The sequence below is a fragment of the Ammodytes marinus genome (assembly GCF_949987685.1).
Source record: "Ammodytes marinus genome assembly, chromosome: 13".
NCBI classification, from domain to species: domain Eukaryota; kingdom Metazoa; phylum Chordata; class Actinopteri; order Uranoscopiformes; family Ammodytidae; genus Ammodytes; species Ammodytes marinus.
The window spans coordinates 15,818,093-15,835,458 of NC_137217.1; the positions used below are offsets into that span (position 1 = coordinate 15,818,093).

At 40.3% G+C, this 17,366-nt stretch overlaps 1 protein-coding gene across 2 annotated transcripts; it reads left to right on the forward strand.

Moving 5' to 3' along the window:
• Nucleotides 1-3,276: 3,276 nt before the first annotated feature.
• Nucleotides 3,277-17,301, forward strand: LOC307259227 (discoidin, CUB and LCCL domain-containing protein 1). 2 transcript variants are annotated; one of them, XM_080038994.1, is made up of 15 exons: nt 3,277-3,412; nt 6,269-6,490; nt 9,066-9,203; nt 10,726-10,777; nt 10,867-10,939; nt 11,050-11,183; nt 11,291-11,328; nt 11,614-11,805; nt 12,634-12,746; nt 12,838-13,006; nt 13,122-13,214; nt 13,438-13,531; nt 13,924-13,961; nt 14,047-14,157; nt 15,271-17,301. In XM_080038994.1, the coding sequence occupies exons 1-15, from the start codon at nt 3,310-3,312 to the stop codon at nt 15,660-15,662; spliced, it is 1,962 nt and encodes a 653-aa protein (XP_079895120.1). In that variant the 5' UTR covers nt 3,277-3,309; the 3' UTR covers nt 15,663-17,301. The 2 variants fall into 2 exon arrangements, with proteins under 2 accessions (XP_079895120.1, XP_079895121.1); XM_080038995.1 differs by having other exon boundaries at nt 14,050-14,157.
• The last annotated feature ends 65 nt before the right edge of the window (nt 17,302-17,366 follow it).

The window sequence follows — 17,366 nt, forward strand, 5'->3', positions numbered from 1 at the left end:
TTTTAGGTAAAACCTATGTGAAAAGGCCTGAATTGTAAAAATGGCGCAACAAACAAAATAGCAACAATGGACTCATTTGGTGAAATGTCCTAACAATGTTTTTCCTTTTTAATTATATAGAGAGAGACTCTCAAATGAAATCATATCAGTATTTTGTAATGCAATCTCGTTGCATTTAGGCCACAACTTTTGCCAAAAATATGATACCAATAAAAAAAAACTGTTCAACAAATGAAATATGTAGGAATCTTGTTACCAAATTATTCTAAGCAACTCGTTCAATTCCAGTCTCAGCAGTTATGTGTTTGTTTCTGTTTGTCATGTTAAGTGTAGTATACCATATCCTGTGCAGTTTTTTGTGTTCTAAGCAGGTTACAGTTAAATAATGTAGTCTTTGGTAATTGTAATTGAAATATACAGCATATGAAAACATTTTAGATGGGTCAAATGTGAATCAACTGTATAAACTGCCTAGGAATTAGGGTAGAAGGAAAATTCCCTCCAAAAAGGTAGGCCCTATATAGTAAATGAGTCATTCCATGAATCCGGTACGATTTGGACTTCGACATTTTTGGATTTTTGACCAAAATGTATTACTTTTCTGAACATCCCACAACATCAAGGACATATTTAACCCTCAGAAACAGATATTTTCCCATCTTAGGCATCAAAGACCTTTAATTATTGGCCATTATTGTATTTTATTGGCACCAATTTTTTTCAACCCTGTTATGGACACTGTGACACCTGTCTGAATATGTTTATAAAATGTATTCTTTATAAAATCTACATTTTTGTACTATTCAGATGTCCCCAAAACTAATGCAATATTTGCAAATATAGAAATTACACAAAATGTCACTTTTCAGCAATACTCAAGTATGAAATGGGTACCTTTTGTGACAGCAATCACACCATTTTTGATCAAAGTGTGATCCAAATGTGGTTTTACTTCATATTTTTAACTAAAATCAATATTCTGATGATTGCCCTAAATATTTCAGACATAGTTCAACAAACAGTTCATAAGGAATAAATACCATAAATGCAGGTGCGACGGGGTTGAAATTAGGGTAACGGGGTTGAAAATTGTAACGGGGTTGAAGGGGACATAAACAGATCAGAGTTTATTTTGGACTCTAATTACTTTCAACTGTCAAAAAAGTAACGGGGTTGTGATTTTTTGCTCATTATGGCTGCTGCTCTGCATGTGTGAATAACAGGAAAGCACACATGGCATGCATGAGAAAAGAAATCATAAATGTATTCAAAATTACAAATATAATTTTCACAAGTTATTGTTTTCTATCTTTATTTCATGTAACGGGGTTGAGTTGTTAAGCTTGACGACTACAATATCAACATTTAAATGACTGAAATATAGCTGTTAAAGGTGATGGCAACTTGCCTCTTTCTGCTGTTGTTGTTCAAAAGGCCTCTAACATGTCTTCTAATGTTACATTTAACATATGGAACAGTCCATTATTTTTTTATGGGTGGGAGAATGACTTGTGTAACGGGGTTGAGGGTTACCGAGGGACGGAAGTCAATATTGTGATTTTAATTAATAATCATGAATTTATTTAGAATAAAATCACTTCCTGTAAAAAAGCACATATAGAGGTTTATGTGTATGGCAACATTTATTGAAATTTTTCAAGTTTTACTTGTCATAGCCCAAGTAGATTTTCATTGAAGGCTGTGGGGGACATGAAAAAATAGATAGTTTCAACTAAAGAAAACCAGATAATTACTGAAATAAGGATAAAATGTATGTAATGTTTTACATCTTATTAAAGGGGGGACTTCAATTGATGTAAAAAGCTTTTTAAGAAAGATTTAATTGATCTCATAGATAAAATACACTTAAAAAGATCTGAGGGACTCAAATCGTACCGGATTGGTGGAATGACTCAAATAATAAGTTGTCACTGCATTAGTTATAACATGAGTGTGCCCAGTAATAGGCCTATTCTTTTTGTCTAACACAAGTAGCAGCTGAGGCGTTCGGACACACAATATTAACAGCACAGAGAAATTAGTCTACAAATTGAGTGTCAGGATTTACCCATCGTAGAATAACAAAACAAGCAACCTTTCGATTTAGTGAAGGGTAGTCTAAAATAAACCGATCAACATATTCCACACTACATTAAATAGCCCGTTGGATCACCACGGACTGTTGCGTGCTTTAAGCACTCATCTCACACTCAAACTGACGTCTCTTGGTGCGGCAGCACGCACACCCCGGCCAACAACAATGCGACGGCGCGCGCTCCTGTCCCAGAGAGTGCACAAAACCCACCGGGTCGATACTACAAGTCTGAAACTACCTGCTACATTAAAGAATATAGTAATTATTTCACTTACCGTTTACAGCAGGGGATAATTCATCCTCCGCTTGTCATAGAAGCACGAAGGCATGCGCAGTGCTGCTTCGTTACACTTCCTGCAGTGAAGGCAGCATTTGCCTGAGAAGCATCTGTCCCGCTGTCACGAGAAGCGGTTAGTTCGCACGCGATGTGAAAATCGGTCAAACTGCTCTTATGTGCGAGCGCGCGGCTTGGTTACAGCACCTCTCAGCCATATGGCTCTAGGCTGCATAGTGCATAGGCTGAAAGATTTGCAGCTCCAGAAACAAAATTTACCCCAAGGGAAGTGGTGAACTTGATTAGCCTATTTAAATGGACGCTTCTCTCGTGGTGGGTTTTAGATTCAACAACACTGCATTGTTTCAGTTGCCACTTCGTGTGGCCTAATTGTGTCGGCTTGTCATGCAATAAACGCTGTTCAGAACAGTTGCGTGTTGTATTTTTGTTCTTGCCTGCTTTTCACCAGAAGGTGGCAGGGTCTGCACTCAGTTAGGGAGAAGGGCCTAATGCGAATGTGTGTAGTCTATCGATAACAAGGTAGGCTAAATGTTACTCTACACAGTCTTGACTTTTATACACCGCATTTAACCATTTTTATTTATGAAATTACCTAGCCTATTTAAAAGCACAAATCACTCTCAGATCCAGGTTCAGAGTTGCCATATTCGAAAGCAGAAGCTCATTAGTAGGCTATTCCCGCCAGCGTCTGGTCTCAGATCAGCACACACCTACAAATCAGCCCGCCCTTATTTGGGAATGGAATGCCTGAGATATTTTGATTGACATTCACGCAGAGCCAATGAGAGGCGGAGTTTATGTCCCCGTGGCCAATAGTAAACATTCAGTACTTTGTACTGCAACTTGTTTTCTTGCTGAAGCCAGAACCTCGAGCCATTGGGGCTTGCACCTTACAGTTCCTTGCGGAGCTCTGGAAATCATGCTTGTAAAGTGCAAAAACATTCGGGATGCTGTGAAGTCTCTTATCATCGGTCTGTGGATCACTTTTGGCGTCTGTTCTGTGGGTGTTCACGGCCAGGAGGGTAAGAAAAATCTTTTTTTAATTTACGCTTTTGATAAGATAAAGAATGTGACGCGAGGGAGTTTGTTTTCAAACGTCTTGTCAGACTACTACTGCAACCAGTCCTAGTCATGAGCGACTGAAAACAGATTAATTGCTGCTTAATTTTAACTTCATGGTATAGCCTTTATGTTTTCGTATCCTTAATTGTGACATGGTTGTAATAATACAATACTGGTTGTAAAACACTGGCAGAAGTGCAACAAGCACCAGAGACCAACTAAGGCTTTCAAACATCCTAGTTGCATCCTACCGAAGATCTAGTCACAAACGTCATAGGCCTACAAACTTCCTGCAATGGTTAGCTGAATTTTTACATCACCAACTGTTATCCTATTTGTTTTCACCATCACATAGGCATGTAACATGGACTGCGCTCACTCTGACAGTTTTGACATGTTCTGCTGTCAATTTCTGCTTTTATGGTATTAACCACAAGACACTTCCATTAGTCTAACAGTAGTTTAGGTCAGTGGCAAAAAGCTGTTCTTCCATTTGAAGCAGGCGCAAAGGTCGACCATGTGATGACATGGTAGCATTCTTTACATACTCTTCCCTTCTACGTGTTTACATATGATCCCAGCTATCAACTTACCTTTAAAACTGTTTCCCCCCCTCTTTTTCATAAAAACAGTCAAGTTGATGTGCAGTGTGAATCACATTGGCCATGCATACACACAGACAAAAACTATTTACTGCCCCCGCAGACTGTGCAACACTCAGCCCTACCACACATCTTGTTTTTGTGTTTTTGTCTGTCCCCCTTGGTTTCCTCAGAGCGGATGATGATTAAGTCCAAGGTCAATTATTTATTCTGAATCACAATATACTCACTGGCGACTATGCAAAATGCTGGGGTGGAAAGAAACATTTCAGCATGTGTGTTGTAATTTTGCGATTGACACACGAGACGGGATACGGCAATGCGTAGTGACAGGTAGCACAGGTGAACATCCTGCCTGCTAGTGTGGACCTGTAAGGACGTGCCGGCAAAGCCTCAAGTGGAAAGCAATGTAGAGCTATATTTTTGAATGACTGACTGCCATCCTGCCCACCCAGGCTTTCAACAGTTTTCTGGACATTTTCCAAACTGGTCAGAATGGGCTGAACATCTATTTATGAAACTAGAGACAGACCTGGCCTGGAGACAGGTCATAGAATGTGAATGGGTTCAGTGAGCAGGAGGATATTATACCGGCCACCCAGAACTACCCCTAGCACTGCAGCCTTTGTGGCCTCCCACCGGAAGGTGACAGATCCACGCTCTGTTGCCTGCGGTTACAGTATGTCGCTGTGGGATTTCCAGGGAATCCTAGGGGGACTTGAGGAGGGACACATAACAGCCAAAATGGTTTAAGGTGTAAGGAGCTGAAGACCAGTCAGGAAGTAGGAGAATGTGTGGTGTGTTGCAGGATGTGTGTTATGGAAGGGTGAGTGGAGGATTATCCTCCTGCTGTATCCCCTCAACAAATCTCCCAGCAGCCTTATATGGAAAGTCAAGGACAGCGATTAAGTGTAGGCTTAGATGGACCCCGATGCCTTTTTTAAAAGTGTTGACCATTCTCGGAAACACGTCACCACTTGACATTTTGGGGTTTGGCTCAGAGGCGGACGCCCCCACAGCACTTATCTCTGTGTGACCACTGTGGGAGTTGACTCATTTACTTTTCTGCAGCCCACAGGGATGTTACACCATCTAAATATTTGTGTCTTCTCTTCCAGTCAAAGTTTTAGTCAGAGTAATAATCACCACAGGTCACAGACAGGATGTAATCGATCAAAAGTCAGGGAAATATTGTTGCATGAGGAAATAAATGCATACAATTCAAACGGAAAACAAAAGTAACTTTATGATCCATGTTCTTGCCCTATCTCTCAAGAACGACATCTTGTTAAATCCAGTAAAAAAGGTAAAGCGTTTGTATTTAAGCTTTTGCAATACATCCGGTGTATAGGTGTTAGTCTTTGGAGCTGAGTACTTTCTTCATTGGCAGTTGTGTCATCTCACAGTTATGATCAGAGGAGTATAAACATGCCCTTGTCTGCTTTATATGTTCAGAAGAGACTTGTTACTCATCTGTCCTGAAATAGTGCGTTAACAAAGCCCTTAATATTCAGTGTACCGAATCAAGAGATTAAATTATGAAGTTGTCTGCGGTTGTGTGATTTGGGCTTTATTTAAGCCTGAGGGGCTCCATCTATACGGGTGTTTGCCTGGCACAGCCATATTAGAAGGGACATTTTGTTATAAAATGATTGGATGTCCATTAGCCGTGTGAGAAATACGTATTTGGTGTTAGTCAGCACCTTTGAACAGGATTGAGTACGCTTTACAACCAAAATGATAACAAGATTATTCAATAAGTCTACGAAAAAATAATTAATAAGAAAATATTGTAGTAATCTGAAAAAGATAAATAATGCATTGGTTTCAGCTTCTGAAATGTGAATATTTGCTATAGTCCTCTATAATATTCCACTGAACATCGTTGGATCTTAAATTGTTGGCTGGACAAAACAAGCTATGTAAATGCCAACTTGGGTTGGCCTGGATATTGGGATGGACATTTTTCACTATCAGTGGATAACCACATTAGTCAAATGAGAATATATTTATTTTTTTGAAGATCATTTTTTGGCTTTTTTCGCTTTATTAGACAGTTTAGAGAGACAGAGTTGAAATGGGGCAGAGAGGGCAAGAAATGCAGAGAACCGACCACGGGTTAGTGGTCAGTCATCCGTCCCAAAACCTATTGCATTTAATTTACTGTCTCCTTTTTTCTGTCATAGCCTCTCTGTTGTACTCTTATTGTTTCAGGTAATGGCTGTGGACATACGGTGCTGGGCACAGAGTCTGGTACGCTGGCATCTCAGAACTATCCAGGCACCTACCCCAGTAACACCTGGTGTAAGTGGAGGCTTCGTGTGCCAGAGGGGCGCGTGCTGTGGCTGCTGTTAGGGGATTTTGACATTGAGAGCAGCCCAGGCTGCAGCAATGGATCTCTTGTGATCACAAACAAGGCTGGAGAAGTCAGACTTGGTAAGCTTGCTAACCGTTGACGGAAAAGTGTGTGTGTGTGTGTGTGTGTGTGTGTGTGTGTGTGTGTGTGTGTGTGTGTGTGTGTGTGTGTGTGTGTGTGTGTGTGTGTGTGTGTGTGTGTGTGTGTGTGTGTGTGTGTGTGTGTGTGTGTGTGTGTGTGTGTGTGTGTGTGTGTGTGTGTGTGTGTGTGTGTGTGTGTGTGTGTGTGTGTGTGTGAGAGAGTGAGAGTGAGAGTGAGAGTGAGAGTGAGAGTGAGAGTGAGAGTGAGAGTGAGAGTGAGTGAGTGAGTGAGTGTGTGATTTCTTAATTAAATGCACCGTCTGATCACAATGTCCAGGACATAACACAAGTGCTCTCGTGTCTCCTGTGTCGATTCCCTACTGAAATACCAGCTGATGGACTTTTTTTTTCTCCCAACGATTCATGTCATTACTGATGTTCTCCCGGCCGCGAATGCACGCAGGGCATGCCTATCCATTGACACATTGACTTAAGAGGCAAACCCAAATTTCGCAACAGACACTTGTGCGTCTTCCAACCAGGTGTATAAGTCGTGCCTTGAGGGCATACAATTTTGACAAGGCACCAAAATGAAGGCTGAGACGAGATTCAGAAGACAGAGATATTATTTTGTGTTTATTATCAGATTCCACCGACCTGCTTCTTGATTTGAATTTTTTGTACTCTGATTGGGAGGTGCTCCTAAATGGTTAGATTTAGATCCATATGCCAGTCTGCATGGCTCTGCTCTTCTTTACTATAGGGGAGGGTGGCCTAAGTTGTGCCACTTTTTACTCAAAGTGACTTTAAAGTAAGGCCTTGACAGTAAAGTCTCCAACTCAAATATGTACATATATTTCAGGGTGTTGTGCATCCCTGGCAATAAAAACTTTGGATCTGGGATAAACTGTTGAAGAAATATAGCTTTCGGAAAAAAAGTTGTCTTGTGGCACAACTTGCCCCCGGTGTGGTGTAAGTTGTGCCGTTGGAGAGAATACCATGGGGTGAATTGTGCCATTGATATATATCTCATAAACTGTAATGCAAGACAAATCCATAAGACAATTACTTATTTAAGGTTTATTTAAAGTAAATAAAGTAAATATTTTACAAAGATTGAAGGACAATTTTCTTAAACAAGGCCTAGCAGATCTAATGGTTTTATCTGCAAAGCTCACAATGACAAAGTCACCATCATCATCTTTCTGGCCATCTGAACTCTCATCAGTGGTGTCGTCAAGTGGAATGGAGATGTCAGTCTCTTCTGAGCTACTGTAGACAATAACTTTCTTTTGGTGACCAGCGTAAACAGCCATGCCAATGGCACAACTCTCAGAAATGTACTTTGCACTAGCTGCTCCGCCCTTGTAGAACCAACTGCCACCTGGCATATGCGATTCCCCCTACACTTCTGCCTTTAAATCAAGGCTCAAAACCCCTCTGTACACCCTGGTTTTTCCTCCCCATTAACTATCTTACCTCTGCATTACTATCTTTGTTTATATGTGGATGTATGGGCTTTATGTTTTTTATTTTTGTTATTGTTATTTCATTGTTTACCTACTGAATGCGCTATGTACAGCACTTTGGACAGTGCAAACTGTTATACATGTGCTTTTATAAATACATTTTACTTACTTACTTACTTACTTACTTACTTACTTACTTACTTACTTACTTACTTACTTACTTACTTACTTACTTACTTACAACTCACCTAGGCCCTCTGGCACAAATCACCCCAACCCCAGAATTTTGGATAATAAGCATGATGCAGCAGTTTAGGGCTGACATCGTGCTAACTATATAGACACAAAGTGTAGCATACTGAAGCACTAAAACAAGTGTCAAATGTTTTCAAAGTGTCTATAATTGTTCAGACACAATAATCAAAAAACCTTGATCATGGAAATTTTACTTTTAGAGGCAAAAAACTGTTTTTTGAGCTTAAAGGCCTACTTCACCAGTTTGAATATGAAGGTGTATTGAATTCTGAGATCCTTTGTAGTATAAATGCGCAAAAAAAAATTAAAATCGGTTCATCCTAGCCTGAGAAAAGGCAGAAAGAGTGTTTTTTTTAACCCTATATTTCTCTTTCTCGTGTACTTTGTAAATATTACTGTGATGTCACAGTAAAAGACATCACAGTAATATTTACAAAGTAAGTTTTTTTTAACAATATATTTCTCTTTCTGTGATGTCACGAGAAAGAGAAATATAGGGTTAAAAAAAACACTCTTTCTGCCTTTTCTCAGGCTAGGATTAACCGATTTAAAAAAAATTCCCACATTTATACTACATAGGATCTCAGAATTCAATACACCTTCATATTCAAACCGGTGAAGTAGGCCTTTAAGTGTGCTTATATCTTATTCCATGTTTCTCCCTTCTTTACAGGATGAGTCAAATGGATGGCTCTTCTTAAATATGTGGTCACATTTCCAATTTCTTCTATGGTTTTCTAGAAACAAGGGGTGGCACAACTTCCCCACCGGCACAACATAATATTCACATTGTGTATCGGAAAACAACATATGTGTTGATGTGCTTTGGTTGTGGGTCTGCATGTTCACAGGTCCAGTCTGTGGGAAGCTGGACGCAGCACAGAAGAATGTGACACTTCAAAGCAATGAAGGGACAATAACCTTCAAGTCTGGCCCACACCGCTCTGGACGAGGGTTTCTACTGTCCTATGCAACAAACCGGTATCCAGGTATGATACTTGGAACTCGTTAAACTCTTAGTTAGTGTTTATTTTAATGTTGTATGTCCACTCATAACTAATGTGTTGGTATTGTAGCTGAGCAGGAGGCAGCTCAGCTTTACAATGCCGTATTTGCAGTTGAATTGGAATATATTTTAAATTTGCTCATTTACAAGTTTGCACTGGCATCGTTTTAACACAAAGTCCGTGTGAACATTTCCATGTCTTTGTGTGTGTGTGTGTGTGTGTGTGTGTGTGTGTGTGTGTGTGTGTGTGTGTGTGTGTGTGTGTGTGTGTGTGTGTGTGTGTGTGTGTGTGTGTGTGTGTGTGTGTGTGTGTGTGTGTGTGTGTGTGTGTGTGTGTGTGTGTGTGTGTGTGTGTGTGTGTGTGTGTGTGTGTGTGTTGGTGTGTGTTTGTGAGTGCATGAGTCACTTCTTATTGGCATTCAGCCTTCGTCGCTATCTTTGCTCTGGCGTGTTTGCTCATAAAGCCGGAGTTCTCAGGCTGAATGGAGTGAGGCTTCAGGCTTCAGTCTGTCGCTTAGTGGCTGGATTTCTTCTTCAATCCCCAAACCCCATCCCCATTCGCCTGTTACCACTGCAAGCCCACTACTATTCCACGTGTGTTTGTACAATGGAGGATGTTTATTTAGCAAGTTATCAATTCCACATAAATTAAAGGTGGAGTCAGCGATTCTGGAGAATGCTTGTACTCTAAAAATCACTTTTTATCAAAATCAGTGAATATCTTCTTACGATTCGCAACCTGTCGATACTGTTTTTGCTGTGGATTAACCCCAAATTCATGTTCAGTGCAGACACAGAGTACGAACAGGTAATGGATTGTGAGGAGATATTCACAGATTTTGACAAGCTTTCTCCAGAATCGCGGACCCTACCTTTTTAACTGTCTTTACAAATGCAAAAGAAAATTGGAACATACAGTATGCGCATGTGAATGTATTTAGCGATTAAAATTCAAAGTAGTGTTTCTGGATAGTGCAGGTTCAAGTACAAATGCTGCAAAGGTTAAGGTTCTTCCTGTGTATCATTTTGGCTTGTTTGTTCTGAATGCTTGTCTATATTTAGAGATAGTTTCCTTTTCTCTGCATAAAGTAATCCTTTACACAGTACAGTATGTATCATAGTTTCCTGTTATTTGCTGGGTTGTTTATGGAATCCGGCGGCAGTGTCTGGAGCTAAGCCCATGTTCAGACACACAAACCAATGTCTGTTAATCGCGATCACACGAGCAGCATTCACTGTACTCGTGAACTGTGACAAAGTCACGGAAACAAAGACCATAGTCAAGTCGACAGCGATGACTTCTCATCCCCTAATATAGCACAGGAACATACTAGACCGTCTCACACATAATCTGTTTGTGCGTGGTTGAGTGAATTATGTAAGATGTAGCTACCGGGTTCCACACTATATTATTATTATTTTAAGTACAAACTATTTAAGAAAGCTTGAATTCATTCTCTAGAGCTTTTATTTGAATATCATCTCTGTCCCTTTTGCTGTTACAGATCTCATTTCTTGTTTACAACGAGGATCTCATTTTAGCTCCCAAACATTGAGGTGAGTGGTTGACCTCCGCATTTCCCATAATAGAATCGGTTTCAGTAAATCGCCAAGTGTTTTTTACGTGTTATTCTGCTGTTTCTCAGCGTGTACTGCCCTGCTGGATGTAAGAATGTAACAGGGGATGTTTGGGGAAACTCTGAGCAAGGTTACAGAGATGTAAGTAAACAAAGTTTCATTTGGCAAAGCTTTACAAGATTTTGCTCCTGGGCACAAGTTGTTACTTTAATTCATGTCTGAAAGTGCTCCATATATCCCCTCTGCTACAGACCTCGGTCCTGTGTAAGTCTGCAGTCCATGCCGGAGCCACGTCTGATAGTCTGGGAGGTCGTATCACTGTGAATCGTGGGAGAAGTCTTACACTCTATGAGCCCACATTTGCCAATGGAATCCTCTCAAAGATGTGTGTCTGCTGTTATTGTATTAAAAAATTCAAAATTAATTATCACATTAATGTCATAATGGCTGTTAATTTGTGTAAATTGACCGACTTTGTATTCCTTTTAACAGGGGTTCATTATCTGAAAAGAAGCTGCTCTTCAGCCAAGGTATTAGCTAAACATGACTTTTGTAACTTTCTATAAAAAAGTAACCCAGTGTTTTTGCATGTTTCAACTCATTCGCTACAAGTTCCACATTATTTACATTCCTGCTGTCTGTTTCTCAAGCCATGAAGAAGCATTTAAGAGTTTAGAAACATGGTTTCCCCACATTCCCAACATTCATCATCTTTGATTCCAAAAAAGAAAGTTATACATGATTCATGGCTGATGTCTCGGTAAAGACATCCTGAGGGTTACATAATGAACCACCTTGTATTGTTCCCCTAACAGAATGCAACAACATCCTGAGAGTTTCTGGTTTAAATGCCTCTTCTTTCTGGAACAAACACAGTCAGGAGCACACAATGTTCTGGTCTTCCAGAAACACAGATTCTAGCCATGAGTTTCTACCCTGGGCAGCAGACGATCATGACCCGAACCCGTGGGTGGAGCTTGAGCTGGGCGAAAGATGCACTGTCACAGGTATAAAAAAATATATAAAAAGGTAACACTTTACATCAGGGTACATTTATTTACTGTTAGGTAATGCTTATTTAATGCTTAATAAACATTAACTAAGCATTAACTTACCACTAATAACTGCTTACTTGATGCTAGATAAGCATAAATTAAGCATTCGTCAACTAAGAATCGTAAGCTTATTAAGCATTACATGCTCATAAACTAACTGTTAATGGCATTAACCAAACATTAACTAACAGCTAATTAATGTACCCTATTGTAAAGTGTTACCAAAAAGGTAAAGTCAAAATGTGAATTCTGTCTGTATTAAACATACTCCATATCTTGTATCTAATATGTGTATAATGATACACAACTTGTATTATTATACAAGGGGTGTGTGTGTGTGTGTGTTTGTGCGCTCAAAGCTTACTGGTTCTCACAAACACATCAATGAGTCTCTCTGTTGCACTGGTTTACTGGCAGAAGTACTCGCTACATACACAATATGTCACCTCCGACAGTAGTCCCCAGCAAATTCCCTATTTACAGCCTTTTTTTTAAAGAATAACCAATATTTTTGCGACTCGTTTTTAAAGATTGACATCTCCCCTTGGAAACCAATGGGCTTGGACCACAGACAGGGAAGTTAACTTAAAATGTTTAAAACGTATCGAGGTGGCCCCACACATTGCACTTCATGGGATTTGTAGACAATTAGAAACCTATATAATATCACCAGATTTATCCTTTCAGTTCATTTAAATCTGTCTCTTGCTATATTCAGTGAAACAACGTTCATAACATCTCAAATACTGAACTTAGAAAAATGTTGTGCTCTGTTTTCAGGAATAAAAACAACAGGATCAAACAAGTACTACATAGAATCCTTCATTCTTCTTTTCAGCAAGGACAGAAGAAATTGGAAGCTTTACAAGGGTGCCCTCAGTAAAGAAAAAAAGGTATGCACTGTATTGTTACCGAGTCTAGTGGAGCGGATGTGGCGACTGAGTTGACTCTGTCAATAAGTAACTCGTCTGTTATGCTCCCCAGGTGTTTCAGGCCCACACAGATGGCCACCTCAGAGTTCTCAACAGCTTTTTTCCTCCTGTGGTGGCTCGCTTTATCCGGCTACAGCCACTGACCTGGCAAGGCCAGGCCTCAGCTCAGATCCAAGTCCTAGGCTGTCCTGTTGGCAAGGTCACACCAAGGTCACGCTCAGGTGGGTGTTTCTCACGACTTATCTGGAATGAACACAATCTGTTGACCTATAGAAGTTCAAATTCACGTCTGTCCTCCTGACATTATTGTATCCCTTCCTGCTACTTGTCCCGCAGACTCTCCATCAAACAACGTTAACATGGGGACACCGGGCCCCGGCCCCGCTCCTACCCCCACAGAGGGCCCAGTGTTAGTGGAGACCAGACTGAGTGTGTACTTGTATCACCTTCTAATCTAATATGTGTACAATAAGAATCTTTGCTATTGTAAATTAATATTGAATTATATCCATTTCTTAAGGATGAATACATGTCAAAGCAGTAAAAGCAATGTCTTTCTCTCACATTCAGCTCTGTGTACATTGAACTAAACTGCCTTCCTCCCACACACTTGTACAAGTGTTTACTCACTCAGACACTTTGTGTCCTGTAGGCTCTAGTCAGCCGGTCATAGTGGCGGTGGGAGTAGTCCTGGCGCTGATAATGTGCGGCAGCTGTTTGTTGGCTGGAGTCTGGTGGAAGCGATGGTACTGTATTGTAATACTGTTTGAACTTTTAATTTATTTTTTTTAATTACAGTTTGCATACACTCTTGAAATTGATTCTTTACGCATGAAGTACTGTACATACAGTATTTATTGAAAGCTATCGTTTAATTTTGTGGTGAGCAGCAAAGATACTGAGGTTGATGACTAATTTTCATAATTGATTGACTTGCTGATTTTTTTTTATAAAGCTTTTTAAATTATTTGAATGACTGATACGAATAATTGATTGTTGATATAACAACCTATTATTATCTTCCTCACGACTGATTAATCAAATGTGAGATCAAGTAGTCACAGCGTACTTCAAAAACATTTGTTGTCTAGTATGTACAGTACTTTGATGATCTGTGTTCACTTTCTTCTCCTTACAGGAAAAAAGATTCACAAATGAAGTGCTCTTTACCTGCAAGTAGGTCAAGTGCTCTTTGACCATTTACCAATACTTTTCAATATTCTGTTAAAATGCCTAACTCTGTGTGTGTTTGTATGTCAAGTAGGTTGTCAAAATTTCCAGGCAAAGAGTCTCCCCTGCCCACAGTCAGATCTTATCTCCTACCCTCTGGAGCGAAACGTCCATGATGCTCTTCCTAGCCCTCCTCTCAACGGTGAGAATCCATACATACTGCTGTCATTATCAACTGCTACTTTTTCTTTTTGCTAGATTTTTCTTTGCCCATTCATAATTTACTGGTGATCTAAAGTTGCAAGCTTCTCCCTTCCCTCCTCCCTCATCGTTACTGCTTAAACTCTATGGCTATCCCTATGGCTTCAGTGGTCAGTTTGAGGGGGGAGCTCACACCAGGCCTGACAGGAAAACAGCTCTCACCGCGGGCTGTCCATTCTTTCCCCTTGCTCGGCCCATCACCCAGTTGCAGTATAAACATTCCTTTCTTTGGTCCACGGAGCCTCTCTGAAAGAGACCCTTTTATTGGAGCTCGATAAAGGGCGCTCAGCCTGCTCCACCACCACCAGTCCCCTTCTCTGCCTCCCTTTCCCTTCCCCCATCGAGGGGGCCCTTCACTGAGAGCTCCAGTGATAAACAGGACAGAGAGTGAAAGCTAAGACAATCCCAACCCTCACTACAAGCCTGTGTAATTAAAATAGCTCTGGCTCTGAGGGCTCCCTGTGGGCTCTCGAGTTAGGTCTAGGCCTCTCACGCCACAGGCTGCGGGGGCAAAGAGTAGGGCTTGCTCCGATCCGAGTCCTCCACTGTCTGCCCCCGTCCCTGTGATCAGAGGAGACTTTTGTTGGTGGCCAAGCAGCTCATGCAGGGTCTCAACATTTGCCTGATAGCGAAGGAAGTGAACCTTGAGCATCAGTTAAAAGAGTCACATTCAGCTAGTAATGTTTAGAGATGGAGGCAATGCACAAGCACTGGCATGGGTATCAGCTAAAATCACCAACCCTCCGGGCCCAGGCCCCGCAGCAGACCTGGGTTTGAATCCCGCCTGTGTCAGTTCTCTGCATGTCTTCCCTTCTTTACCCCATTTCAACTCTGTCTCTCCAAATCTATCTAATAAAGCAGACATGCCAAAAAGGTGGAGTCAGTGTTTATGGAGAAAGCTTTACATACCCTTTGTTTACATACCAGTTTACAGAGCCTGGGTCGTAAAGTTAGGAGATATTCATTGTTTAAAAAAAAATTACTTTGACAACAAGCTTTCTCTAGAATCATTTACTACACCTTTTAAGACTCTCTTTTTATTTAATCTTTTCAGACTATGCTGAGCCGGCTGTTGCAACTATTGGACAGAAGGTTGTGTCAACATTTAGACCCTCCTCAGATGAGGGCTACACCACCCCCTTCGCCTTCAACCATTATGACACTCCTGGCAACCTGCCAGAGTACACCGAGCCACTCCCCCCAGAGCCGGAGTATGCCACTCCATTCACTGAACAGTCCTCCGAGTCGCATGGACATCACATACCTGCAGCTCCCGCTGCTTCCAGCCGCACTCTGTATGACTGCCCATCACATAGGATGCTCTCCAATGGCTACTGCACTCCTGCTCTACACGCCAGCGGACCACGACCAGCCAGTGTGGTCTACGCCGAGCCCAAGTCATGTGACTCTTTATTACAGAAGCACACGTATGAGGAACCTTTGTGAGCACATGGAAATAAAAGAGACTCCACAGAGCCAAACTATGTGTTGGGACCAGAGGACAACTTGGGGTGATGTCAAGTGGACATACAGCTGGACCAGTGTTGTCCAGAATGGACTAATGAACTTCTAGTGATGTACCCAGAGTTGAGATCACTATGGACCACTATGCATTGATGAGGGTACACACTGATCTGAGACGTATGGATTCAAATATTTCCTTCCAGGAAGCATGTAGTTGTAGAGTGGAAATATCCTGTGAGGCACAAAGAAATTGCAGGTTCGGTTGTGTGAGATACTGTTTATTGATAAAATGTTTAATCACAAGCTGCACTTTCAGGAAACACAGAGCAATGTATGCTTCAGACTATTTAACAGTTTAATGCAAAAATTGTGGATTGAATATGTTACTTGTCCTCACAAAACATTGTATTCACAATGTATCTTTTTAACATGTTTTGTACAACATTTAAAAAGCACTATAAATGGTACACTATAACAGAGGTTAAATGTGTTGCTATGAAAATGAGTAACCACTAGGTGGCTCACTTGAGCTTTAAACATCTAACAATGTCCTTATTTGTCTGCTGGTTCTTATTCCTCAAATTAATAGCATCTTTTTATAACATGCATTAGTTTAAAATAAATGCTCAGATGATGTTATGACACAAAGGCACAACAGGCGAGGTGGCACCGTTAATAGGGTGGAGGATTTGGACAGAAGCCCCCGTGATTTGGCCGTCTACGTCCTTGAGCAAGACACACACATTAACTCTAGAGCTGTTTTCATGTTGCCCTTAAGTCTGTAAAATATTTATTTTCCCTTTTGAGGGGTTGAGAGTATCACAAAACCTTAACATTAAATAAACAATTCCAGGATTTGGCCTTCTTATTTTTATACAATTGTGCCACTATACTTAATCACAGATGAGAAACACTTAAAACAATTTAAAAAAATAAAATTAACTTTTTTCCAATTTGAGTGTTTTTTTACACTTAATTTCCAGTGCCATGCAAAGATAATTGCATTTCGAGTTTTTGTAAAAAAGATAAGTCTAGGTCTTAAACAGATCAAATTCCTAATTAACTTAATTAAAAGTAACTGATACGAATGCTAATGCTCAATGATCACCAACAAATGTGTAAAAAGAAGATAGAAAATTGTACTTTTTCATATCACAAGGCATTTGGTTTACCATGGGTCAGGTGGCAGTTGCAAACAAGAAACACAAAAATGTAATTTTTTAGAAATGCTTTGTCAAGCTTTAGTGGCAAATCTGCTAACCTCGGCCACTGCTGAATAAGGCACAATAAAGCAGCTGTAATACGAATTATACTTTCCAATAGTTGGCCTTGTGTGTGCGTGTGCAGATTCATGAATCTGCAAATACGCCTCACTAACAGAAAAATGGCAACCAATTTGAATGTTAGGTTATGATATATAGCCAAACAGGAGTTTCTGAATATAGGATTTACACACCCTTCCCTGGAAACCCTTTAAGGTGTAACACATTTGGAGTTGTAAAACTTGATTTACTATACTATATAACTTAAAAAAACATATTTATCAAAAATAAGTGCAATGTCAAATACTTTTTCAATTGAAAGGAGTAATACAGAATATATTACACACAAACACTTCACACTATACTGTTTGTTTTCATGCTGTTTATATTCAGCCTGTTGAAATGCATCAATCAACAAATAATT